The 27051-nt window shown below is 41.2% G+C and overlaps 1 protein-coding gene across 6 annotated transcripts in view; it reads right to left on the bottom strand.

The window, feature by feature from the left end:
• LOC140729474 (protein phosphatase 1 regulatory subunit 12A-like) overlaps window positions 1-27051 on the bottom strand; it is a 183198-nt gene that overhangs the window by 117564 nt on the left and 38583 nt on the right. For all 6 annotated transcript variants that reach the window (XR_012099334.1, XM_073049250.1, XM_073049249.1 and 3 more), the window contains exon 2: window positions 3223-3353. Coding sequence is in view for 5 of the 6 variants with exons in the window: in XM_073049250.1 (XP_072905351.1) it covers window positions 3223-3353 (131 nt within the window). In the remaining variant the exon portion in view is untranslated. The remainder of the gene's footprint in view (window positions 1-3222; window positions 3354-27051) is intronic.

Raw genomic sequence — 27051 nt, forward strand, 5'->3', positions numbered from 1 at the left:
TAGGTAGTGTGCAAAAGTCTTTTGGCACATGTTAAAAAATTCTGTAAAGCGAAGATGCTTTCAAAAATAATGACATTAAAAGTTTCTAATTATCAAAAAGTATAATACTAAGAGCATTAAAGAGGAAAAACTGAATATAATCAATATTTGGTGTGACTACCCTTTGCCTTTAAAAAATGGGTCAATTCTCTTAGGCACAATGCTGTGCAGTTTTATAAGAAAACATCTGTAGGCTGTTCCAAGCATCTTGGAGAACTTGCCACAGTTCTTCTGCAAACTTTAGCTTTCTCGCTTGCTTCTGTCTCTCCAGGTAATGCCAGACAGACTTGATGATATTGAGATCAGATCTGTAAGGAGGCCATACCATCTGTTGCAGAATTCCTTGTTCTTCTATTCGCTGAAGGTAGTTCTTCATGACCTTGGCTGTATGTTTGGGATTACTGTCCCGCTGCAGAATGAAGTTGTGACCAATCAGATGCCTCCTTGATGGTAATGCATAATGGATGAGAATCTGCTTGTACCTCTCGGCATTGAGGATTTCATTGTTTCTGATCAGATCACTTTTGACTCCATCGACTGAGAGCATTTGCTACCATTGTTCAGCGCACCAGTCCTTGTGCTTTTGTGCTTCAGTGAGTCTCTTGTGTCCACTTCAGAGAATAGCTCTTTAGCACCAACTCTTCCACAAAGTCCATTTCTGACAAGACTTCCCCAGACTGTAGAGGAGTGTATTTGGGTTCCAGTGGTTTCTGTGAGTTCAGAGCTGATATCAGTACCAAACTTCTTCCAACTTATAGGGGACATCAATTTGATGTATTTCTCACCTGCAGTACACAGTTTTTGTTGCCAACCACTGTGTTTATGGTCCTCAACCTTGCATGTTTCTTCGTGCTTCTTCTCAAGAGCTTGGACAGCACATCTTGAAACTCCTGTTTGCCACAACATTTCTCCTTGGGAGAGGCCTTGTTGATGCAGGATACCACCTTGTATCTAGTTGCTATTCTCACTCTTGTCATGGTGTAACAATTGATGATTTGAAAGGTTAAACTGTCACATCTGTCCCACCCTCACCTTTTAGTTTGGTTGTCCTTCATTCAGTCTGATTCCTTCTGCACCCATTTCTGTTTGAGTTAATCAGTTTAGTTCACTCAACTTAATATGTCACTGATCATTAGCACCTGTTTGTTAAATTGGGGAATAGGGAAATAGCAAGGAAATTAAATAAATATTCAGCATCTCTCTTCAGAAAAACAAACAGAAAACTTTTGCAAAATAGTGGAGAACTAGAAGCGTGGAGTGAGTGTATGGAGAAATTGGTACCAGTTTCACTCTCACATGGTGGATTGGATAGTGGACTACTTGACAGATAGACCTCAGTATGTGCGGTATGTCAGTATGTAGGTCTGACACGGTGGTCAGCAGCACAGGGGTGCCGCAGGGAACCGTACTCTCTCCGGTCCTGTTCACCCTGTACACATCAGACTTCCAATATAACTCAGAGTCCTGCCATGTGCAGAAGTTCGCTGATGACACGGCCATAGTGGGGTGTGTCAGGAATGGACAGGAGGAGGAGTATAGGAAACTGATACAGGACTTTGTGATATGGTGCAACTCAAACTACCTGCGTCTCAATATCACCAAGACCAAGGAGATGGTGGTGGACTTTAGGAGATCTAGGCCTCATATGGAGCCAGTGATCATTAATGGAGAATGTGTGGAGCAGGTTAAGACCTACAAGTATCTGGGAGTACAGTTAGACGAGAAGCTTGACTGGACTGCCAACACAGATGCCTTGTGCAGGAAGGCACAGAGTCCAATGTACTTCCTAAGAAGGTTGGCGTCATTCAATGTCTGTAGTGAGATGCTGAAGATGTTCTATAGGTCAGTTGTGGAGAGCGCCCTCTTCTTTGTGGTGGCGTGTTGGGGAGGAAGCATTAAGAAGAGGGACGCCTCACGTCTTAATAAGCTGGTAAGGAAGGCGGGCTCTGTCGTGGGCAAAGTACTGGAGAGTTTAACATCGGTAGCTGAGCGAAGGGCGCTGAGTAGGCTACGGTCAATTATGGATAACTCTGAACATCCTCTACATAGCACCATCCAGAGACAGAGAAGCAGTTTCAGTGACAGGTTACTATCGATGCAATGCTCCTCAGACAGGATGAAGAGGTCAATACTCCCCAATGCCATTAGGCTTTACAATTCTACCGCCAGGACTTAAGAACTTTTTAAAAGCTATTATTAATGCTCTTTGAGATGGTGATTTAGATGCATATCATATTTTTTTACTGAGTTAAGTATTGTATGTAATTAGTTTTGCTACAACAAGTGTATGGGACATTGGAAAAAAAGTTGAATTTCCCCATGGGGATGAATAAAGTATCTATCTATCTATCTATCTCTATCTCCATGGGGAAACATAGTTTTGGTGAAATGAAAGAAGTAAAAATTGATGAATCTCCAAAACACGAGGAACCACATCACTGAAGGTTGTTGCAATGGAGATACTGGATAGGTTGGTTATCATCTTCCAAAATTTCATAGATTCTAGAATTGTTCCCAGAGACTGGAAGGTAACAATGGCAAGCCTACTATTTAGGGATGGAGTAGTTAGCCTTGCATCAGAGGAGAAAAATTGACAGAAAGCTGAATTACTGTTTATACAGTGAGAGGTGGAAAGCTATTGGAGTTCACAGAGCCCCACATATCATTGTGAGATTCATGTACAGGTGCAGGAAGCAAACAGGAAGGGAAAGAATATGCTGTGCTTTACCTCATGAGGGCTTGAGTATGAGAATGGAAATGTCTTGCGCCAATAACGCAAGAGCCCCAGTGGGACCACTCCTAGAATACCATGTGCAAGTCCAGCCCCAGAATCAGGTTTAATAGCACTGACATATATCCTGAAATTTGTTGTTTTGTGGCAGTAGTACATAGCAATTACAGGATTAAAATATTATAAATTACAATTTAAAAATCTATGAAATTAAATTAAGTAATGCAAAAAGAGACGGAAAAAGTGTTCCTGAGCTCATTGTCCATTCAGAGATCTAGATTATGTACAGCTATCTGCGCAATTGTTTATTTCAGAATCCTAAACCAGTTTTGCTCAAAGTGTGAACCAAAGTACAAAGTAAAAAAGGTTAGAAACTGGAGGTGCAAGCTAAGTTCATGTTAATTGAGGAATCTGCTCATGTGCTAATGACAATTAGTTAGTTCCATACTCACTCCGTGATCTCCATGAAGCCACAGGAGGCTGCTGCGTGTAGGGCTGTCCAGCCCTCGTTGTCAGGCTGATTGACATTGGCGCCATGCTCCAGCAGAAAAGTAACCATACTCAGGTTTTCGTCGATGCAGGCCTGTCAGTGAGGAAGAGGCAACAGTGAGTGTGCAGTCTTCTGCTGTTGCCTGTCTAGAAAAAAAATACTCTCAGCCACCTCTTCCTACTTGGTTAGATACAAACATTCAATTTCAATTACCTTAAAATCTCCTACAGTCCTGTCATTATGCACATAACTGATACCAGAGACTGAATTTCACTGCTGTACAGTATTTCCAACAGAATTGCTTACAGCTTTATGGCGTAGAAAAAGGTGGCTTTCCGGGCAAGTGTAACAAAGTTTTTATTCTAATATTGGTGAAAGAAACTAAATAATTTATGGATAAAAGAAAGTGCATAAATGAGCAAGCACATCACGTTCTGTCAGTCGCTTAAATGGAGAAATAAATGAAAGTGGAAGAGACAGGTATCAATTAACTGAAATGATATGCACTGAATTAAATGCATCATCCGAGCAGGAGACCGATCTGCCAAGGCTAAGAGAGCACTGGGACCTGTTTAATTGTAATATATAAAATGGTTTGTTCAGGAAACTACAGTAATTGAAAAAGACAATTTAATAATACTAAATGGCAGTTCTATTTAACAATCTTTAGTAATGCTAGTTGGCAAAACGTAGCCTCTGAAAGATATCACATTTTATTTTCCAGCCTGAGTTGAGAGCTGACCCGAATGCTATTTCAGCAGAAGCTGAAAGCATAACCGAAGTTTGTTATATTCCCTGAGAAGGGCCAGAGACTCAAATTTAAAAAAAAGCTTTGAGTTGCTGCCAGAGAGCCACGGTGCTGAGGGCCTATAAGAACCACAGTGAGGGGGGTTCAGGAGTTGGCCAAGTGCAGCAGGATTGAAGCCAAAGGAATAGGACAGGCCTTCAGAGGACCCAGAATGCAGGCAAAGCTCAGTAGTGGGGGCTGCCAAGTCTTGTACGATACATTCCTGAACACTTGGGTGACCTGATATAGAAGCACATGCCATCTGTTCACTGTTTGCAAAATGTTATTCCGTTTGCCTTGTTTGAGAGTCTTAATATCACGAGGATCCAATTAAAACTAGGCTTTTGTTTAAAAATGAGATAAATCAAATGAACATAAAGGAAAGATTTATAAGTTATGTTCTTCGAGTATCAGCAATGTTTAAATAAAAGTTACTTCTGCAATATTTTGACAGTATTGACCAGAACGAGAGCAGCTAAGCACTACTGATTCAACAAAATTATCAACTCACAGGATACAGTATTATTGCTTGATTCCTCAGTTTCCTTTCCCTTCTAAGCATAGCTTTATAACACAGTGTTTTATCCATTCTCTATGTCAGTGCACGCAATTCTAGATCCCCTAAGTCCCCAACTCCCTCCTTTTTTGGTGTTTCTCTTCTCCCTATCCCAACTCGCTGGGCATCTCTCTATCCCTTGTGGTGTAGATCATGCAGCCGATATGAAAGGATAAAAAAATGGTAGACAGACACGATAGGGACTTTGGCAGTGTGCTTTATGTGGATATTTTGCAAACACTTGCATGTGATTCTTATTAATACCAGCATGACTTCAGACATTACACAGTACTTTCAAAAGTTTTCTGGTGAACTCGTTAAATTTCAAGGGAATACCTTGGTGCAAAATGAGGAAGAACTGAAAAGAAAGCATTTATTCTTTAAATAGTGAGAAACGATTGGATATTTGTGCTCAGAAAGATCTGGACACCCTGACATCATTAATGTAAAGTTAGCATGCAAACACTATGCATGACTAAGGCAGCGAATGAGGTCCTGCTTTATATCGGAAGAAGGAACAGCAGAATAAGTAAATCTTGCTGTAATCTTGGTCGGAGCCCAAATACATCCACACCTGCTGATCTGTGGAAAGTTTTAGTCTCCTTATTCACATTCCAATATGCTTGCCCAGAGACACTCCAGAGAAAGTTCACTGGAGTGTCTCTGGGACAGTTGTCTACTGAAGAATAATTGAGCAGAAAGGTGCTAAACTCTCTGGTGTTTCGGAGGAAAGAGAGACTTCCAAAAGCCTTGCCATGGTGGATATTCTGAGGGTATTTCCTCTGGCTGAGGGAGTATAGAAGATGACCAGAGCATCAGGTCAAGAGGTCAACCACTTGAGTCTGAAATGGGGACATATTTCTTCTTTCAAATAGCTGAAATTCTTTAACGAACTAGTCACTGAACACATAGTGAACTTTATTGTCATTTAACTACATACCTGTATATAACATATATAATGTATATAGAAACTGGACGTTTCTTCAAATGAGGGTGTAAAGCACATAACGTAAGATAACTTATGAAGGTAAGGATAAAATCTACAGAAATAGGGTGTTGGAATTGATGTGCACAGTATACTTAATAGCCATCAGCATTTTCCAATCATAACAAAGACGTAGAGGACATGGACGAAAAATTACACCCAGGGACAGAGTGTTTGCTGCATCTGAACACACCATCAGCTTTGAAACTGCAGCAGAACCCATAGATCAGATCAGCCAAGCCATAGCTTGGGATAGTAGACTCAAGGGGCCAAATGGCCACCCATGCCCCCATCATTTCTCACTCACTGTTATAGGTGCTGGCTGCCGCTGGACTGGCCAAGAAGATTAAACCCCAGCGCTACAACACACACTGAATATCAACTGGCTTACTTATTATGGAAGATACCAAAGATAATTCAAAACTACCTTTATTTATCGGATGGATATGTACACTCCCCCAGAAAAAACTGTTCCTTTTGATCAGAAATGGAACCCTGACCAACTTTGTCCACTAGCCTTGCTCAGGGTAATAGAGATCAGATTTGGTCCCTTGAATGACAACCCATTTAATCGAGACCACAGGGAGAAACTGAGTTCAGTCTGGCTCGTGCATAGAAAGTTCAGAGAAAATTCATTACCGAAGTCTACATACAGCACTGAGGTTCATTTTCTTACACGTAAATACAAGACACATAATGGACTGTGACCAACGGGAGGGGGAAAGTGGGATGAGGGGGGAGATGAGGGGGGGAAACGAGGGGAGGAATAGGAGGGGGACGAGGGGGAAGAATTAGTGAAGAAGGAAGCCGTTAAGAAAGCCAGGCACAGGGTGGGGAATGGAAGAGGCCCACGAGTGCAGAGGAAAGCATTGCAATGGAGAAGTCATAGCTGAGCCAGTGATACAATGAACATTTAAGGCAGCAGTGAAATGATAAAACTATGAGCGGTTACCAGCAATCCACTAGAATGAAACAAGTTAAATCCACTTCTATCAGGAAGGTGCATCTGAACAGGACCCCCAAAAGTAACTATCTGTCTGGAATATCTCAACAATTCTATTTGAAGAGATTGCAATGTGTTTGTACATCAGGTGGTGTTCTGGGGTGAGAAAGATGAGACCTGCCTGGCTAAAGTGGGAACGGTATCAGTAGGGTCAAGGAAGTAACTGGTTTCCTGCTGCAAAAAGAATGCGATGAAACTGCACCGGGATACTCTTGATATTTTTTCTTTATCTGCTCATCTCATGAAGCTACCCCTTGCCTTGGAGACTGGGCAATATCATTCTCCTGCGTACAATTATGAATAATAAGGATGACAGACAGCATCAACATCAGTGAAAATCACCGAGAGAATGACGGCAGATACAAAGCAGTAAGGAGGTGGAGAACTGATCAAAGTGACATCAATTTAAAATGAGGGCAAGGAAGAAAATCAAATAATTCACTGCCTACAAAAGACAAAAGCTACAAAGTATTTCTAAAGCTGACAATAAGAGTAATATTGATATGTTGTTTAATCAGTGGAATTTATTTGAAACCTCACAAATATCACGGAAATAACTATATTTTCCAAAACAACTGGAGCGGCACAATAGTGTAGTGGTTAGCACAGAGCTTTACACAGGCATCCCACCACTCCCAGAAGTTCCGCGAGTCTCCCGCATATTGATAGTGGCTACCTGACGCCCGCAAATTATATACAATATCCCGGAAATCGATTATTTTGGAGAGGGAGAGGGAGAGGGAGAAGGAGCATCCTGATTGGTCTCTCTTCGTGCTATCAGTTTTCTCTGTGGGTGGGCTTTACAGTCAACCTCAAAAATAATGACAGTGTTGCTCGCTGCACTGTTTGCAACAGTGACTTTTCTATTGGCCATGGTGGGTTAAATGTAAAAGACGTGTTGAGGTGAGTTTAACAGGTGTCATTCATTCATTAACATAGCTAACATTATTTAAACTAGCTGGCTAGCTGCTAAGGAGCTACTCTACTGATGTCCTATGTGATGAGGCCAAACTCCCAGTAGACTTGCTTAAAGTTGTAATAGAATAAAAAAATGACTCCATGATAATAATATAAGCATATATTTTAATGTCACATTTTCTTCATTTACCCAACTTGGTTTACAGATTAGACAAAATCACTAAACAAAGTATTACGTACACCCTTGAAGGTCGACTGGGGTGGGGGGGATATGGGGTTGCGGGGGACGGGGGTGCTACCTCCCTGAAATGAGTTTTTGCAGGGTGGGATGTCTGTTTACAGTACAGGTGATCCAGGTTCAATCCCCGCCGTTGCATGGGTTTCCTCTGGGCAATCCGGTTTCCTCTCACAGTCCAAAGTTATACCAGTTGGTAGGTTAATTGGTCATTATAAATTGTCAGGGGTCATTAAATCAGAACACTGCTGGACGGTGCAGCTCGTAGGGCCTATTCATGCAGTATTTCAATAAGTCTTTTAGTCTTACTCAAGAAAGAGGGCTGTCCAGTAGAGAATCTAAGTGCAATGAGTCCATAGACTTTGCAAGTTATCAAGAGGCTCAGTATTTTTAAAAAAAGCTGGATACGCACACTTCCCCCAAAAGGAACTGTTACTCTTGAAGAGAAATGGAACGTTGACCAACTTCGCAATCACCAAGAAGTAACAGCCAAGGGCCCTGGTGCTCTGCCCTGGGTTGGAACTGACTGAGTTAGAATTCCAAGTTGGATATGAGATAACTAGACAGGTCTTCACTTATGTCTTTATAATTCCCTACCTCAGTGGTTACATGAGTGATCAGATGTTAGGTTTCTTGGAAAATCTAGGCAATACCAGTCAAAGAGTGGGAGGATAGAACAGGAAGATGAAGTAATGTTAAATGATTGACTATAACCACATCAGATGCTGAAGTAAGACAAACTAATCAACTCACTCCAAATCAGGTTACATGATTTATTTACTGATTAGTTTGTTTGTTGAGATAAAGTGCAGAATAGACCATTCCGGCCCTTCAAGCCACACTGCCCAATTTAATCTGTGCCTAATCATGGGACAATTTACAATGACCAATTAACCTACCAACTATGTCTTTGGACTACAGGAGGAAACCAGAGCACCCAGAGAAAACCCATGCTGTCACAGGGAGAATGTACAAACTCCTTACAGGCAGTGGCGGGAATTGAACCCATGTTGCCTATACTGTAAAGCATTGTGCTAACCACTGCGCTACCATACCACCCTACATCCTTGTTTTCCTTCTTTTCTTTCCTACTCTCATCTCTCCATATTCGAGCTGTTCTTATGCTCAGTTACCCTGACCTATCTCATTCAATTATGGACCTCAGCCAGGGGAAACAACTTTTAACCTTTCTTGCTGAAGGTTGAAGAAGCTGAATGGTCCCAGCTTCCCTGGTTACTCCAAACACTCACAATATTGCAGCATGAAGAATATTCCCATCACTATTCTCCCAGCAATATTCCTCATGCACAGGATCTGATATTTTGTTCCATGTCTGGCCTAACCAGCAACCAGAATATCAAACAAAGCTATCTTCCTGCATTCTATTCATATTAAGTCAAGATTCTATGTATGTTTTTGAAGCTTTCTTGATATACAATGTCTTGAGAAAGTACTCAACCCCCACAACTATTTTCATATTTTACTCTCCCATTTTCTAAATTTAAAATATATAGAAGTGGGACTTTTTGATTCAATGTACAAAACACTGTGCATCATGTCAAATCAGAAGAAAAATTCCAAAACCTGTCAACTATGTACTAAAAATCACAGAGCAAAATTGTGACGCTGAAAGAGTACCCATCCCTTTTGTAAATACTATGCTAACTTTCCTCAGGTGCAATATACTATATTACCTTACCAACTTACTCAATTTGTTAATATAGAAAATTGGAGCATCACCTGCCACCTATTTTCAATGAATGCGTAAGAATACCACACCCCCACACTTCTCTGTAAGGTCCAATAGAATGGTAGATTTTCAACAGACCAAACCAAAATGACGATAAAAGAGCATTCAAATCATGGAAATGGTACTGTAAAGAAGTGGAAGAAGGTCTTGCAGCCAGATGAGACCAAAGAGGAAGTCTTTGGCCTCAACACTAAATGGCACATGTGGCGTAAATCTAAGATCGTGCATCAGCCATGTAACACCATCCCTACTGTGAAGTATGGTGAAGGTACCATCATGCTCCTCAATACCCGAAGCCTGGACTGACACCTTGCCCTATTGTCTTGTTTATTATTTATTGTAATGCCTGCACTGTTTTTGTGCACTTTATGTAGTCCTGTGTAGGTCTGTAGTCTAGTGTAGCTTTTTCTGTGTTGTTTTTTTAACGTAGTTCAGTCTAGTTTTTGTACTGTGTCATGTAACACCATAGTCCTGAAAAACGTCTCATTTTTACTATGTACTGTACCAGCAGTTATGGTCGAAATGACAATAAAAGTGACTTGACTTGACTTGATGCTACGGGGATGATTTTCAGCAGCAGGAACTGGAAATCTGGTCAGGATTGATTAGAAGATGAATGCTGCTAAATACAGAGAGATCCTAGATTAAAATTTGCTAGCCTCTGCCCGAAAGCTTAAACTGGGGAGGAAGTCCATCTTTCAACGTGACAACAGCTGCAAGAGCAACCAAGGATTGGCTTCAAATGAAGAAAATTGATGTCCTTGAGTGGCCCAAAGTCCTGACCTTAACCCTATTGAACATCTCTGGCAAGACATCAAGATTGTTGTCCACCACTTCTCTCCAACTAACCAGGCACAGCTTGAGCAATTTTGCAAGGAGAAACGGGTAAACCTTGCTCCAACACGTTGTGCAAAGTTAATAGGGACATCCAGTAAATCTACTGGCTGTAATAGCTGCGAGAGGTGATTCAACTAAGTACTGAGCAACGGGGGAAATTAAAACTTTTGAAATGCTGTCATTCCAATTTTTGAAGTTTTAGTTTTTCATGATTTACAATTTCCCTGTTTTTTGGGGCTCTACTGTAAAAAAAAAGGAGCATGTGATTCACAAATAAAAGTTCTCAGCTAAATTGATCAAAATCCCTGGTTACAATAGTCATTTATGTGAACAAAGGGTCGTGGACTGAATATTTTTACAAGGCCCTGTACATATAAATATAGCGACACAATCTCTTTACTTCTGTAGCCCCTTCAGAACTGTGTAATTTAATTGAAACTTCATGTTTTTATTATCTGCATCACATAATCTTACTCTGCATTAAACTGAACCTACCATTATCTTCCATTTCAGAAATAGAATTCAGTTTTACTATCACCGGCATATGTCATGAAATTTGTTCTTTTGCAGTAGCAATACATTACAATATATAATAATATAAACTATAAAAATAATTTAAAAAAACAAGAAAGTGTATATAGTGGAATCTGGTTAATTGGGACACATCAGGATCAGTACATTTTGTCCCAATTAAGTGGCTGCCCCAATTAGCCACAGTTTCATGGAAATAATAAAATGTATAAAAAGACCAACTACACTTAACTGTGCAGCAAATTATGCATTTAAGTAAAATACAGAACAAATTATAACACTACCGTATTACTGCAAACAGTGTATCAGTCCGTAATAGTAATTGATGGAGGTGTTCACCCAGTGTACGGCAATCAGTGCAGACACCTAGTGCAGATAATGGACTGTCTTCATGAAACGCTTTCAACAAATGCATCCTCCAAATCTTCACTTTCATTGTAATATTCAAGATGATGTTGATATCTTCAAATTCTTTGTATTTCCTAAATTGTTCAAGTCGTGAAATTGTTCAATTTTCACTCCCGGCCATTTCTGGCATCTCCAAGCCTGAAAGCTTGAAACCGCAGTGATAAAACAGTTCCAAATTATCTTGCTGCGTAATTCTCACCAACTATCAGTGACAAAAAACCGTTACTTTTTGAACACAAATGCATGCAACTGACTATTTAAAAACTGTTCACTCTAAGCGCAATGTTGTTTCTAACAAACACTCAAATGCATGCAAGTGATGCTAGTTAGAAACGGTTTAGCAGCAGTCTCCTGTCCCAATTAAGCGGCATTGTGCCCCAAATAAACAAAAGGGAATTCCAGCTATTTTCTCCATCTGTTTTTGTTCTTGAAGAGTTGTCCCAAATAAACCGCTGCCCCGATTAACCAACAGCCCAATTTAACAAGGATTCTGCATCTCCAATCATTAAGAACTAACCGCCCCCCCCCCCCCCCCCACCCACAGCATGCCTTCTTCTGATTGCTACCATTAAGGAAGAGAAATAGGAGACTGAAGACACACACTCAACATTTCAGGAACAGCTTCATCCCACCATCAGATTTCTGAATGGACAACAAATCCATGCACACTACCTCACTATATTTTCCCCCTTTTTGAATACTTAGTGAGTAAGGAAGCCACTGTATATACAAAAATTACATAAATTGTACAAAAAGAGAGGGAAAATATAGTGAGGTAGAGTGAAGCTGTATTTCATTAGGAGTTTGAGGAGAATTCGTCTGTCACCAAAGACACTTGCAAATTCCTACAGATGTAACATGGAGAGTATTCTAACAGGTTGCATCACCATCTGGTATGGAGCAGCCACTGCATAGGATTATAAAAAGCTGCAGAAAGTAGTAAGCTCAGCCAAGTCCATCATGGGCATGAACTTCACTGGCATTGAGTACATCTTAAAAAGGTGATGCTCAAAAACGCGGCATCAATCATAAAACCATAGGACATAGGAGCAGAATTAGGACATTCAGCCAAACAAGTCTGCTCCAACACTTCATCATGGCCGATTTATTATCCCTCTCAACCCCATTCTTATGCCTTTGGCACCCTGACTAATCAAGAAGCTATGAAGCTCTGCTTTAGATATACTCAATTAGCCCTCCACAGCCACCTGTAGTGATGAATTCCACAGATCCACTACCATCTGACTAAAGAAATTCCTCATCTTCTCTGTTTTGTCCCTCTGGTCGTAGACTCACCCACTATTAGAAACTTCCTCCCTGCATCCACTCTATCCAAGTCTTTCAATATTCAATAGGGTTCAATGAGATCTAATCTCCAGCAAGGACAGGCCCAGAGCAATCAAGCGTTCCATGTACATTAACCCTTTCTTTCCCAGAAACTTCCTCTGAACCCTCTCTAATGTGAGCATATCTTTTATTAGAAAAGGGGTCCAAAACTGCTCACAATACTCCAAGTACGGTCTGACCAATGTCTTATAAAGCCTCAACATTACATCCTTGCTCTTATATTCTAGTCCTCTCAAAATGAATAATAACATTGCCTATGCCTTCCTTACCACCAACTCAATCCACAGGTTATTATTTAGGAAATCCTGCACAAGAGCTCCCAAGTCCTTTTGCACCTCTGATTTTTAAAATTTTCTTCCCTATTTAAAATATAGTCTTTGTCTTTATTCCTTCTACTGAAGTGCATGAACATCTATCTGCCACTTCTTTGCCCATTCTCCCAATCTGTCTAAGTCCTTCAACAGACTCCCTACTTCCTCAACACTACTTGCCCCCTCCATCTGTCTTTGTGTTGCCTACAAACTTGACCACAAAGCCATTAATTCCATCATCCAAACCATTCACATATAACGTGAAAAGCATTCCCAACACTGACCCAGAGCCATACCACTAGTCACTGGCAGCCAACCAGAAAAGGATCCCTTTGCTCCCACTCTTTGTTTCCTGACAGTCAGCCAATCTATCCATAATACAATGGGCCTGTAATTCTGTTCAGCAGCCTCATGTGTGGCACCTTGTCAAAGGCCTTCTGAGAATCCTAGTTAAAAACATCCTCTGACTCTCTTTTCTCTATCCTGCCTGTTATTTCCTCCAAGAATCCCAACAGATTTGTCAGGCAAGATTTCCCCTTAGGAAAACCATGATGGCTTTAGCCTATTTTATCATGTGCTTCCAAGTACCCTGAAACCTCGTCTTAATAATGGACTCCAACATCTGCCTGACCACTGAGTCAGAATAACTGGCCTATAATTTCCTTTCTTCTACCTCCCTCCCTTCTTAAAGAGTGGAGCGACATTTGCAATTTTCCAGTCCTCGAGAAACATTCCCGAATCTGGTGCCATACCTTCTTTGTAATTGCATCAATATGTTAGGGCTGGGATAGATCTTCAGAGATGTTGACTCCTAGGAATTTGAAATTGTTCACCCTTCCTACTCCTGATGAGGACTGGTATGTGTTCCCTCGACTTTCCCTTCCTGAAGTCCACAATCAATCCCTTGGTCTCTCAGCTGATCTATCTCACTCCTGTATGCCTTCTAGTCACCATCTGAAATTCTGTCAACAATAATTGTGCTGTTAGCAAATTTATGGATGGCCTTTGAGCTGTGCAAAACCATATAATCATGGGTGTAGAGAGATTTGAGCAGTGACTAAGGACGCATCCTTGAGGTGTGCCAGAGTTGACTGTCAGTGAGGGGGAGATGTTATTTCCAATCTGCACAATCTGGTGAGAAAATCAAGGATCCAGTTGCAGAGGGACTACGAAGGCCCAGGTTTTGGACCAGCATGTCTTTCTGAAGCCATGAATATTTTGCTCTCCAGTTATTAAATTTCCAAACTTCATGTTATCAGCACACTTCAAAATTATTGCCCATTTATGTTCAAGCCCAAGTGTGTATCATAACACAGAACTCGCAGGCATCAAACTCCTAATGTATGCCCTAGTGTGTGTAATAAATAGCCTTAGCAAGTAGGAAAGTAACAAATTAAGAACTGCTATTCAAGAGAAGAAAGGAAAACAGACCTATAGACTCATCAGCCTGGAATGAACAGCATTATACATCTCTAGAATTCTATACCTGGAGAGTTATATTCCAGAATGAGGCCTACCTAAATTTACACTCTAATCCAACAGGAGAATGGATTTAAGGCACAGGATCAACCTTCGGCTTAATGAATAACAAGGCAGGTTTGAGGAACTGTATAATCTACTTCCACTTCAATTTCTCATGTTCTTAAGTTACAAAAACTAAAATGGAAAAAAAAATGTAGAGAACTCTTGGTGGCGAGGAAGGATTTGTTTGGACATTTCAACTCAGAATCCATCCAGCACACAACTTGGTGACATGCTAACCTCGTATGACAATGAGGACTGTAACTCCAGGATGATTTAATACCCTGCTTCTGAAGTTGCAGGCCAATTGCTCCTCTTTTTTTATTCTGGACAAAGTAGGTCAACAGTATGCTGTGACACAAAAGAAGCTGAATTACCACAAGTACACGCACTTCACAGAGGGCCGGCTGAAGTTTATACAAAATTACTAACTGAAAACAACAGAAATTGGTTATATATAGAACTGTAAGGGGCCGTGGGACACAGAATATTTCCCACAAGTGCCCTCTGACCCATTAAATCAAGAATAACAAACACTTTTGGCTAGGTTTCCAGCAGTCACTGGAGAGCTAGATTATCCCTTTGTCAACATAGTCTATGACTATTAAGCAACCATCTTTTTAATTTTAAAAAACACGATTTCTCAGTAACGATCTACCATTTCTCCCCAGATTCCACACAGCATCCACTGCCTTCATCAGTACTGACCGTTGGCTCTGCAAACTGGAGAGCAGGATAATGCCCAATGCCTGGAGTCAGCAGCAAATTTACATTCACAAATTCCTTCTGCCCAAAGTAGAGGGAAAAACCTCAGAGGAAGAAGCAAGCTTAGATTAGACATATTAACACAAGAGAGCAGGAAATGAGAAGAAACTACTCACTGATCACTGCCACATCAGTACAAACCACAAATCATTGTGGATTACACACCATACATTTAATCTCCAGGAAAACCACTGGTATAAATAAACAGCGAAGGAAGTTTTACCACTTTAAAGAAGCTTTATGAATGCAAGTTCTTTTATAAATTTGTATTGATTATTCTCAAAAGCAAGCGAGGAAAACTGAACAAAATCACCGCAAGCCTCTCATAGTGTTATCTTCATGGCGAGAAAAATTCGATGACCATCTCAGATGATCCTTTCGCTCATCCCATTTCCGCACACCATAGGACTAGTGATATGGAAACCATACTCAATAAAACTGCAAATCAACATGAGACAGAACTGGATGATGCTAAGTATGAGTTAATTTGGAGCTTTTAGGAAGAAAAGTGAGACGAGATGGGGAGGACAGACTGCATTCAATTTGTCACACAGCTCCTGTCTCCCATTTATAGCGTAACAGATGGAACAAAATACCCTGAAGGTGATACAAGCGATTTTGAAATCACTGTAATCCATGTATATCTGCAGAAACAATCTACTCTGCTTAGGGCTCAGCACAGGAGAACCCTCCTCCTTCAAAACAAGATATCAACCAAAGAAAAAGAAGCTCATTCCTTTTAGCTAACTCACTGCGCTGACTTGGAAAGCGTCCGCATCTGACAGGAGAGGAATGTACTGCATGGAAAATTCACCATTATGTACCAGTTGGCATCAGTACACTAGGAAATGACCGAGTCTTCCTTCTCTCCTTGTCACTCCTATCAATACCTCTAATTAGAAGCACCATTGGCACTTCCAACCTCAAGACAGTGCCCACAGCAATAGACACAACCCCTTCCAAAAGTGCAGCCTAATAATATTTCTGCGGCTCATCAGCTTCTTTGCAAGCCTAACCTCTTATTTTTCCCTCTTCCTAGAGCCACTTCTAAACACTCCCGCTTCACCTTGCACTGGGCTTCTTGGAGAACTTCCAAACTTCAGGCTGGGTGAAATATCAGTGGCTGGTTTGCAATGACACCGGGTTCCATGGTGCCAGGAAGACCCCATGGTTTATTTTATTATGAGCCCACTGACACACAGATTTTATTTACCTCCAGGGATAAAAACTATTGGTAAAAATCAGCTGCAAGGAATTACCAGACTTTTCATGTCAAAAGTAAGCCCAAGGTTGTTCATAATGAAAAAATGCACTGGGTTTAAAATCAGCTAAACAAATATTTGAAGGAAACAAAGAGAAATCTCTGCAACTATTAGATGAGGTCCACCAACAGCTATAATTAGAAATGTGTGTCTGCATAAGCTCCATCCTCCGCACTGGAGGAAGTACCACCAACTGGGTTTCTGCTACTACTGACTTGAGGCAATGTTACTTACTGACAGGCTAGTTTAAGAAGTGCATTCTGATGCCAAAACAGTGAACACTGATTGTACAAGAAAAATAATTTCATATATATTAACTATAAGGTGAACATGTCATGGGCTCATGATCAAATTCTTTTCTAATCATACTTAATTACGAAGCTGAACTTTATATCTTCCAATCCAAGAAATCTGAGATAATTTCCACTCACCAGGATCAGGATCCAATAAAGAGTGCCAAGTAGCTACTCACTCAACAACCTTCCCAGCCACCCTGCCACTACTTACATCCAGAATGAGAATCCACTATCAGAGAACTCCACACTGCATGTAATCAATGTCCTGCGACAAACATCCTTGTTTATTTCTCAGTTCAGAATATGGCATGCCAGATTACCTCACCCATCTTCCTGATACTCTATCCTATTTGAACCTATTAAGTCATGGAAATATTCTGATCTAATCACCAAATCCTTATTGGGATTCACCAATAAGGAGCAGTGACTGAAACCAAGTAAAAAGGAAATAGAAAAGACACTGCAAGTGGTAAACAAAGATGAAAAATCACCAGTCAACCATCTAGGAAGGATAGTACCTAAATCTTCAGCTCTCCCCACCAATGCAAACTTGTCCTGAATGCAATTCCTATAATTATTCATCTGTGCAACTAGGGCAAGTAAACCAGCTCCCCACACTGTCTCACTCCATTCCAGCATTCCAGCTGAATGCAAGAGGGGATAGGAAAAGGAAGGAGCATTGCTCAAATTATGTCTTTATTAAAACGAGGCTTGAACTTTCCTGTTTTGTTTGTGATTTGGTCCAGAGCAGTTCTTCTACAGTACTTGTTATTGGTGCCTGGCATAGTCAGTTAGTTTTGTTTAATAAAAAGCTCAGTCAATAGAAGCTTCAAATTTCAATCTCTTTTGTACGAATGTAATTACATTATTCTTATTTTATGAGGTTTTTTTTCTTTGTGACTGTATGTTTTTCTGAAATCACAAACAAATGTGCCATTTGTGCTACGTGCATTGTGTTGATGGTAATGTGTGTTGCACCTTGGTCCAGGAGGAGTGCTGTTTCATTTGGCTATATTCACGTATGGCTAAATAATAATTAAATGAACTTGAACTTGAATGCATTGAGAACTTTCTCAAGCCACGTTGGTAGAAAAAGGAAACTGCACTTTTATGTTTTTCATACAGCATTCTGCTGATTATAATTCTTGCTCTCATAGATCATAAAGAGGATTGCCTTGCATCTCATAGTTTTAGTCAAAGGTAATTAGAATACTTAGTATGCTTTCCACGCATTGTAAATGAAAAATGGCAAATAACTACTCTCAAGTTGCTGACAAATTTCTCACTATAGAAGGCTTTTGTGGCACCGTTCACTCAATTAATTGTGATCTCTACAGCTGAGCAAAATCCTCCTTTCAGAGTCACAGAGCAGTACAGCACAGAAACAGGGCATGTGACCCACTTAGTCTTTGCCGAACCCATTGACCTGCACCTAGACCGTAGTCCTTCATACCCCTCCCATCCATGTACTGATCCAAACTTCTCTTAAATATTGAAATCACACCCTCTGACTGAAGACGGACCTCCTCAAGTTCCCCTTAAATATTTCACCTTTCATCCTTAACCTATGACCTTTAGTTCTAGTTCACCAAACCTCAGTGGAAAAAGCCTGCTTGCATTATCCCTATTTATACCCCTTATAAATTTGTATACTTCTATTAAATTTCCCCTCAAAGTCCCAATCTATTCAACCGTTCCCCATGACTCACATTCTCAAGTCCCGGCAACATCCCTGTAAATTTCTCTGTAGTCTTGCGATCTTAGTAATATCTTTCCTGTAGGTAGGAGACAAGAACTGCACAAAAAATTCCACGTACAAACAAGCCGGAGGAACTCAGCAGGTTGGGCAGCATCCATGGAAACGAGCAGTCAACGTTTTGGGCCGAGACCCTTCGTCAGGACTGAAGGAGGAGGGGGCAGGGGCCCTATAAAAAAGGTGGGGGGAGGGTGGGAAGGAGAATTCTCCAACTTCCGGTAATTCCCTCCCTCTCCCTTCACCTATTGCAGTTTCACTCTGCCTCCTCTTCCAGCTGCCTATCACCTCTCTCATGATTCTTCCTTCTTTTACTACCCATAGTACTTTCCCCATACATTCCTTCTTCACCTTTCCTGCCTATCCCCTCCCTGCTTCCCCTCCCCCACCCCTTGATCTTTCCTCTGATTGGTTTTTCACCTAACACCTACCAGCCTTCTCCTTCCCACCCTCCCCCCAACCTTCTTTATAAGGCTCCTGCCCCCTCCCTGTTCAGTCCTGACGAAGGGTCTGGGCCCAAAATGTTGACTGCTCGTTTCCACGGATGCTGTCCGACCTGCTGAGTTCCTCCAGCATGTTTGTACATGTTGCTTTGACCACAGCATCTGCAGTGTACTTTCTGTTCAAAATACTCCACATTTGGTATCACCAACGTTTTATACAGCTTCAACATAACACCCAACTTCATTACTCAGTACTCTGATTTATGAAGGGCAATGTGCCACAACCATATCCACGTGATGTCACATTCAAAAAATTATGAAGCTGTATTCCCGGATCCCTACGTTCGGCTGCACTCCCCAGTGCCCAACCGTCCACTGTATAAAGTCTACCCTGGTTTGTGCTCTCAAAGTGCAACATCTCACACTTGTCCACTTTAAATTCAATCTGCCACTTTCAGCCCATTTTGTCCAGCTGGTCCAGATTGCTGGTGTGGGAATTTCCATGTATTCTTCCCATTTTAATTACTGCTTCTCTTATTGTCACCCCTACTTCTCAGAACTTCTGAACTTCTCAAAAAAAAAATTATCCCTTGCATTATGTGGGTGTTATAAAATCTTGCAGCTAACCCTGCAAAATTTACAATGGTTTCCTTCTTCAGCACAATCCTCATTTTCTTTCAAATAAACTACACACATCTTTCTTGCTTGCATTTCCTCTACTTCCACTCTAGCATCAAGGCTACTGACAAGAAAACTGCACCAATGATGGAACTGGTCAGTGGCCCCACGAGCCTTTTGAAAGCCACACAAAGCATCCCAACAGCAAATGTAAATTCTACATAGCTAACACTTAGTGTTGGTACAATCTTGAGTCAGTGATACAGAAAACAGCTTTTCCCAGTCAATCTTCAGGGAGCTTTCTTCCGGTTTTAAATAAGATAAAACTTCAAATACGAACTTATTTAGAGAACTAGCTCCGAGTGACTGGATACCTGCTGAGCCGCTTCCCATAGCAAACTTTATTGTCCATTATTACATCCTGCAATCCCACTTTTCAAACAACTCAGACACAGGAAATCCATAGCGGCCAAGGTCAAAGTGCTCGAGACGACCCAAGAATTTGGGTAGCTTCCAAGCATTGAATTGTGTCTTATTTTTCAGAATGTAAAACAGTACAGCACAGTGTGGATTTTTCAGCCCATGAAATTCTGCCAACCAGTATAAACTTGATGATCAATCTAACTCCTTCTTACACACTCCATTTTCCTTACATCCATGCGTCTAACTAAGAGTCTTTTAAATGTCCCTTTTGTATCAGCCTCTACTACCTCCCCTCTAACAATCAGCAGTGTCTTCCAGGCACCCCACACCCTCTGAGTAAATAAAATTAACCTCTGGCGTCTCCCCTAATATTTCCTCCACTCAATTTAAGTGGACATGCACTTGTACTGGCCGCTGGAACCCTGGGGAAAAGGTGCTCACCGTCCACTCTATGCCTCTCGTCACCTCTATCATCCTCCGCCACTCCAAGGAGAAAAGGTCGAGCTCACTCTAGCTCAGCTTAAATCATCAAAGAGGCAACATTTCTCCGCTGGGACAAAATGACCAATCTCCAGATACAAGAATGCAGAGGCTTAAGAGGAATTCATCCAGGTGCAAGGATGAATTGGTTCTAACTTAGCACCACAGTGCAGTGAGTACAATACCCAGACTAATGGCGGTGTCATACTCATTTATTTCCAGCATTTTTTCCAGCATAATTTTTTCCAGCATTTTTTCCAGCATCTGCAGATTTCCTTGTGTTTGCCCAGAAGAGGAGATAATGGGGTGATAAAGCTGGAGAAATTTCCATCTAAAAGGGGGTAACTGTGGAAAGCCCTCACCACAAACAAAAGAAAATTTGCAGATGCTGGAAATCCGAGCAACACACACTAAATACTGGAGGAACTCTGGAGGCCAGGCAGCATCTATGGAAAAAAGTACCGTCGACGTTTTGGCCCGAAACCCTTCAGCAGGACCGGAGAAAAAAGTCTGAGGAGCAGATTTGAAAGGTGGGGGGAGGGGAAAGAGCAACACCAGGCGATAGGTGAAACTTGGCGGGGACAGGGACGTAGTAAAGAGCTAGGAAGTTGATTGGTGAAAGAGAGAGAAGGCCATGGAAGAAAAGATAAAAAGGAGGGGTGGGGAACAGCACCGGGGGAGGCGATGGGTGGGCAAGCAGATAACATGAGAGAGGGACAAGGGGATGGGAAATAGTGATGGGGGGGGGGGGGGTGGAAGGCGTCATTGGAAGTTTGAGAAATCCATATTCATGCCAAAAGGTTGGAGGCTACCCAAATGGAATACAAGGTGCTGTTCCTCCAACCTAAGGCCCCCGCAACCATCACGTTTCACAGACACTCAACATAGGTCCATGGTATTGAATTAGCTACAATGTTAAAAAAAAACTGTGACAGAAACATCCAATCAGACTGATCCACAATCCTGTTTGAGGGACGTAAGCTCAAAAACGGATAGTTCCCCTTCTATTTATTCTGTATTAGTTGAAAAATATCACAAAGTTTGTAGAATTTATTCACCTTGATCGAAGAAATGTCAACTCCAAAAACTGAACAAAGATGAGAACCATCTGCCACTGTTAAGTGTAAAGCAAAGGGTTCGTTTCAAAAGGGGATACACCACAGCATGACCACACCAGTGAAGCTAGCCCATGAACACGATCTGGTGTCTGCCCACAACCAAGTGCCCACAGGAATTATTATGGGATGTGCACCGCCATGGACAACAGTGAGCAGCAGGCAAAGACTCTCCAGAGATTGCATCTTCCTTGGCTTAAAGGTCAGGCTTTGTCTCAGAGTTAGTATTGTATGAGCTTGCCTCATAGCTCAAACTCCAAGCTAACATTTAATCACGGCAGGAGCTGCAGTATTGCTGGTATGCCATCTTTCAGATGAGATTTTTTTTACCCCTTCCAAGTAGACTTAAATCTATATTTATCCTTCACCAGTCAATTAACATTTAAAAAGAATGATTTAGCTTTCATTTCGTTTCTGTTTGAAACACACAAGATGGTGGTGGCATTCCTTGTGGTGTTTAAATTCATGGATGCAAAGCCTGTTCAGATGTCTTGAGCTCGACAGAGAAGATCTATGAACGTAATCATTATTACAGTTACTAACTCTGACAAACACTCGCTGCCTCTAGCTGCGTTTATGTCTCCAGTTGTGAGGCAACTTATCATCTCACCCTCCAATCTGTCATATGCAGACAGAAGTGAAATTCCACCCATCACATTCAACAGCTCTATAAACTTTCCTGCTAAACAATTCTGAACTCTTTTCAAAGCTGTAACACAGCAAGCCCCATACCACAAAACTGCATTTGTTTTACCCTCTTCCAGACCAACTTTTCGTGAGATGCACATCCATAAAAAAAATTCGGAATTTAAGTAACACACAACATTCAAGTTGGCATTTTCATGACATGCCATTTTGATACTTAAAGTTAGTCTTCATTTATAGAGAACCCTTGAGCAAAAGGTTTTAACACAAAATTAGAACACAGTGGCAGAAGGTCTCTAACCTGTGGCCTTTCCCTATGATAACCATCCAGCTTCAGTGTGTCATTCAGCATGTATTCCTGGAAATTTGTGGGCATCAGTTTGAGAGCTGTCATTTTTAACACATAGCTCTGCGGGTTTCAGGCAGACCACAGAGTATCTTTGACAGCATCGATGGGCTCCCAGTGGGTTTCCCTGGTAATAGTCCACACAACCCTCAATAAATACCTTTGCATCTCTTTACCAACCTGCCTGGCAAAAATGAACCCAAGAAAGAAAGGGATAATATTCCATCACATAGCCCAGTGTTTGGGGCGACCAATATTACAAACAGACATGAAAGATCTGATAGGAAGGGCCTTTCTCAACACTAGGCAAGTAAGACACTGGTGTTTGTTGGAAAGGTCCAGCAATGGGGCATTCTGCCAAATAATTCTGACCACTTGCTCAGGAAAGGACCCCACCATCTCCTTTTGCTGCAAGGCTTTGAGGACATTTTGTGAAATCACTGCCCAAATGACTTGTGATCAAAGGCAGTCTCCTCATTAAAGGATTTTACAATGCACAGATGTTGTGACATAGTCCAATTAAAAGGAAAGTTTCACAACAACCTGGCCAAGCCATCTTTTGCAACACGAGAGACCAGTGACACCTCAGATGCAGTGACAGTGATGTTTGCTATTAAAGGTCTTTTCAAAACTTTTACTGATGGGCCATGCGCAAGGATTCTGCAAACCCATTCCAATTTTAAGCTCCAGATGAAATGGAAAAAGGTTTCAGACAACTGCTACAAAGCAGTTGCCAGTCTACAAGGCACCGTAACTCCACACCACCATTCAGCACCAAAACCCAAATTGCCTTTATTATCAGGAGCAATAATCCAATATAATGATGTCAGTATCCAGCCATGGTGCATGAGTGAACAAGTAGCCATGTGTTGACAAAGGTCACCCAAGTTCTACTCTATCACTTACTATCATTCAAGCTCTTCCCAATTGCAGTTGAACAGACATGGTTAACTGATGGAGACTATGCACAGCAGGAACCACAGATCAGTACAAAGTAGCTCTAAGAAGTTTACTGCTGTAGTCCAATCTGCCCAAGTGATATTGTAGTACTCTATTATGCTATGGTACTCTTGATACACAGAACTCACACTAAACCAGCAATACTATCAAGACTGCCTTCCACTCAGACCCAGTGGGCATAATCGAGTGATCCTGCACTGGCTGTCACTTTCCATTGAACATTTCCTACATACTGAAAGATACAAAATGTTGTTCAATTACTTGAGAAAATAAGATGATAGAAAACAGGGAACTACAAAGCATTACCCTAACATTAGCAGTAGATGATATATAGAAATCTATTATTAAGGAAATGCGGACAGGGCATTTCTAAACTAATATTAATCTGTAAACTAGGATTGAGCACAGTGAACATCAAATCACAAACGGAAATCATCTCTGTTGCTTAGTTGAGACAACACATACAGAACAAAAACTAACGGAGAAAATAGCTGGGATTCCTGTTGTTTATTTGGGACTCTGTGCCATTTTAGCTGTGACAGGAGACAGTTGCTGATTAGTTTCTAACTAGCGCAGTTGCGTGTACTTGTATGGCTGTTAGACAGTACACGGTGCTTAGATTGAACAGTTTTTAAATAGCATCAGTTGCGTATGCTTATGTTACGATATCCATTTGGGCCAACAGACATGGATTCAAAAAGCAGGATTTTTGATAATTTTTTTCTTATTTTGGCTTAAAAAATTTTCAGACCCTTGCCAAGATGCCATGAAAAGATTTGACACTAGATGAAAATTTTACCCCAGTCTGTTCATATTTTGTTTATTTACAGTCAATCAAAAGAACATGACAGCGTACAATGGATGAATTCCTCCATCAATAACAATTAGAAATTAATACATAGTTTTATAATACTATTTTGGCATTGACAGTATTCTAATTTATTTAAATACATAATGTATTACTCAATTAAATGGTAGTATGCATTTCTTTCTACCTTTTTAACTATTTGAAACTTTGACTAATGGGGGCACCTGCTTAATTTAGCCAAAATGTACTGGTCCCAAAGTGTCCCAATTAACCGGAATGAAGTCAGTTCAAGTCAAGTTCAAGTTTATTGTCATTCTACTGTACCACCAATCAAAGTACAATGTTCTCCCACAACAGAGTACATATAACTCACACACATAACCCATAGAGTAATATTACCACAAATAAATTAACAAATAATAAGGTGCATTTGGGACACAAGTTAAAAAGAAAGCACTGTAAAAGCTATTGGTTCTTCATGCATGATGAGACCTTGGAGGTGGCAGGGAGTTCAGTAGTCTTACAGCCTGGAGAAGAAGCTTTTTCTCATCCTAACAGCAACTGTCCTATTGCTATGGTACCTCCTGCCTGATTCAAAGTTCAAAGTAAATTTATTATGAATCACTATATACAACCCTGAAATTTATTTTCTTGCTGGCATACTAAATAAATCCAATAAACATAATAGAATCAATGGAAGTCCAGGCTGGATGGACAACCAGAGTGCAAAAAACAATAAACTGTGCAAATTGGAAAAAGAAATAGTAATAATAATGCTGAATTGAAAGACTTTGGAAGATGAACAAGGTATACATTGTCCCAACAGTAATATCTACAACTGGTGTCATCCCGAAGTCACTACACAATGGCATTAAACAAATAGGGCTACACAGTAATATCTATGTAAATCTTCAGAAAGCCACAATACTAAACACCACTCGAATAGTTTGAAAGTTCCTAGCAATTGAGAAATAAGCATGCTTGGCTATGCCTGTACCTCAGGTTTTACCAGCTTGAGCTGAGAAAAAAACAATGCATTTAATAATAATGATGAATAAATTAGCAATAAGTATCGAGAACATGAGATGAAGAGTTCATAGACTGAAGGGCAAATGAAGCTGAGTGAAGTTAGCCCCTTTGGTTCAAGAGACCGAAGGCAGAGAGGTAATAATTGTTCCAGGAAATGATGGCGAGAACCCTGAAGCTCCTGTACATTCTTCCTGATGGCAGAAGCAAGGAAAGACCATGACCTGGATGGTGGGGGTTCCTGATGACGGATGCTGCTTTCCTGTGAAAACACTCTGTGTAGATGTGATCAGTAATGGGGAGGGCTTTACCCATGACGGACTGGGTCATACCCGCTACTTTTTGTAGGATTTTCTGTACAAGGCATTGGTGCTTCCATACCAGGTTTTGTTGCAGCCAGTTAATATACTCTCCAGCACAGATCTGTACAGATTTCCCAAAGTTTTAGATGTCATGCTGAAGCTTCACGAACTCCTAAAGAAGCAGAGGCACTGCTGTGCTTTCTTCATTATTGTCCTTGTTCAGGTCCTCTGAAATGATAACACTGAAGAACTTAAAGTTGCTGGCCCCCTACACCTCTGATCCCCCATTAAGTACTGACTCATGGACCTCTGGAAGTCAATAATCAGCTTCTTGGTCTTGCTGACATTGAGTAAGAAGTTGCTGTTGTGATACCACTCAGCAGGTTTTCAGTCCCCCTCCTATATGCTGATTTGTCACCACCTTTGATTCGGCCAACGACAGTGGTGTCGTCAGCAAACTTGAATATGGCATTGGAGCTGTGCTCAGCCACACAGTCATACCTGTAAAGCGAGCAGAACAGGGGGCTAAGCACACAGCCTTGGGGTGCACCTGTGCTGCTGGAGATTGTGGAGGAGATACCGTTGCCAATCTGAATTGACTGGGGTCTGCAAGTGAGGAAATTGAGGATCCAATTGCACAAGGAGGTATTGAAGCCAAGGTCTTGGAGCTTATTGATTAGGTTTGAGGGGATGATGGCATTGAATGCCGAACTGTAGTTGATAAAGAGCATCCTGATGTATGCATCTTTGCTGTCCAGAAAGGCATTGAGCTCATCTGGTAGCAAAGCCCTGTTGTCGCCCAAGTCACTCGATTTTACTTTCTAAGAGGTGATAGCATTTACACCCTGACAGAACTGTCAAGAATCCTTCTTTGATTCAAGTTTAGTCCGGAATTGCCACTTGGACTGTGAGATGGCTCTCCTGAGATAGTACCAGGACATCCTGTAACTTTCTTGGTTGCCAGACTTGAATGTTCCTGATTTGGCCCTCAGCAGATTGTGGATCTCATGGTTCATCCAGGGTTTCTAGCTGGGGAAGAATCCGCTCGATTTTGTGGAGTCAGATTCATCTACAACTGTTTTTATAAAGTCCATGATAACCATGGTGTATTCATTCAGATTCAGAGACAGTCCTTTAACACTGCCCAGTATACCAAATTGAAGAATCCCATAGCCACTCCTCTTCCTCCCATGACCACCTCTTTGTTGTCCTAATCTCTGGAGCCTTGTTCTTTAGTCTCTGCCTGTACGCTGGTCGGAGTGGACAGTCAAGGGATCTGATTTCACAAAGTGTGGTATGGGCATGGAACAGTAGGCATTTATCTTAGTATAACAGTGGTGTGGTACATTGGAACCTCTAG

Source organism: Hemitrygon akajei, chromosome 6 (assembly GCF_048418815.1).
Source record: "Hemitrygon akajei chromosome 6, sHemAka1.3, whole genome shotgun sequence".
NCBI classification, from domain to species: domain Eukaryota; kingdom Metazoa; phylum Chordata; class Chondrichthyes; order Myliobatiformes; family Dasyatidae; genus Hemitrygon; species Hemitrygon akajei.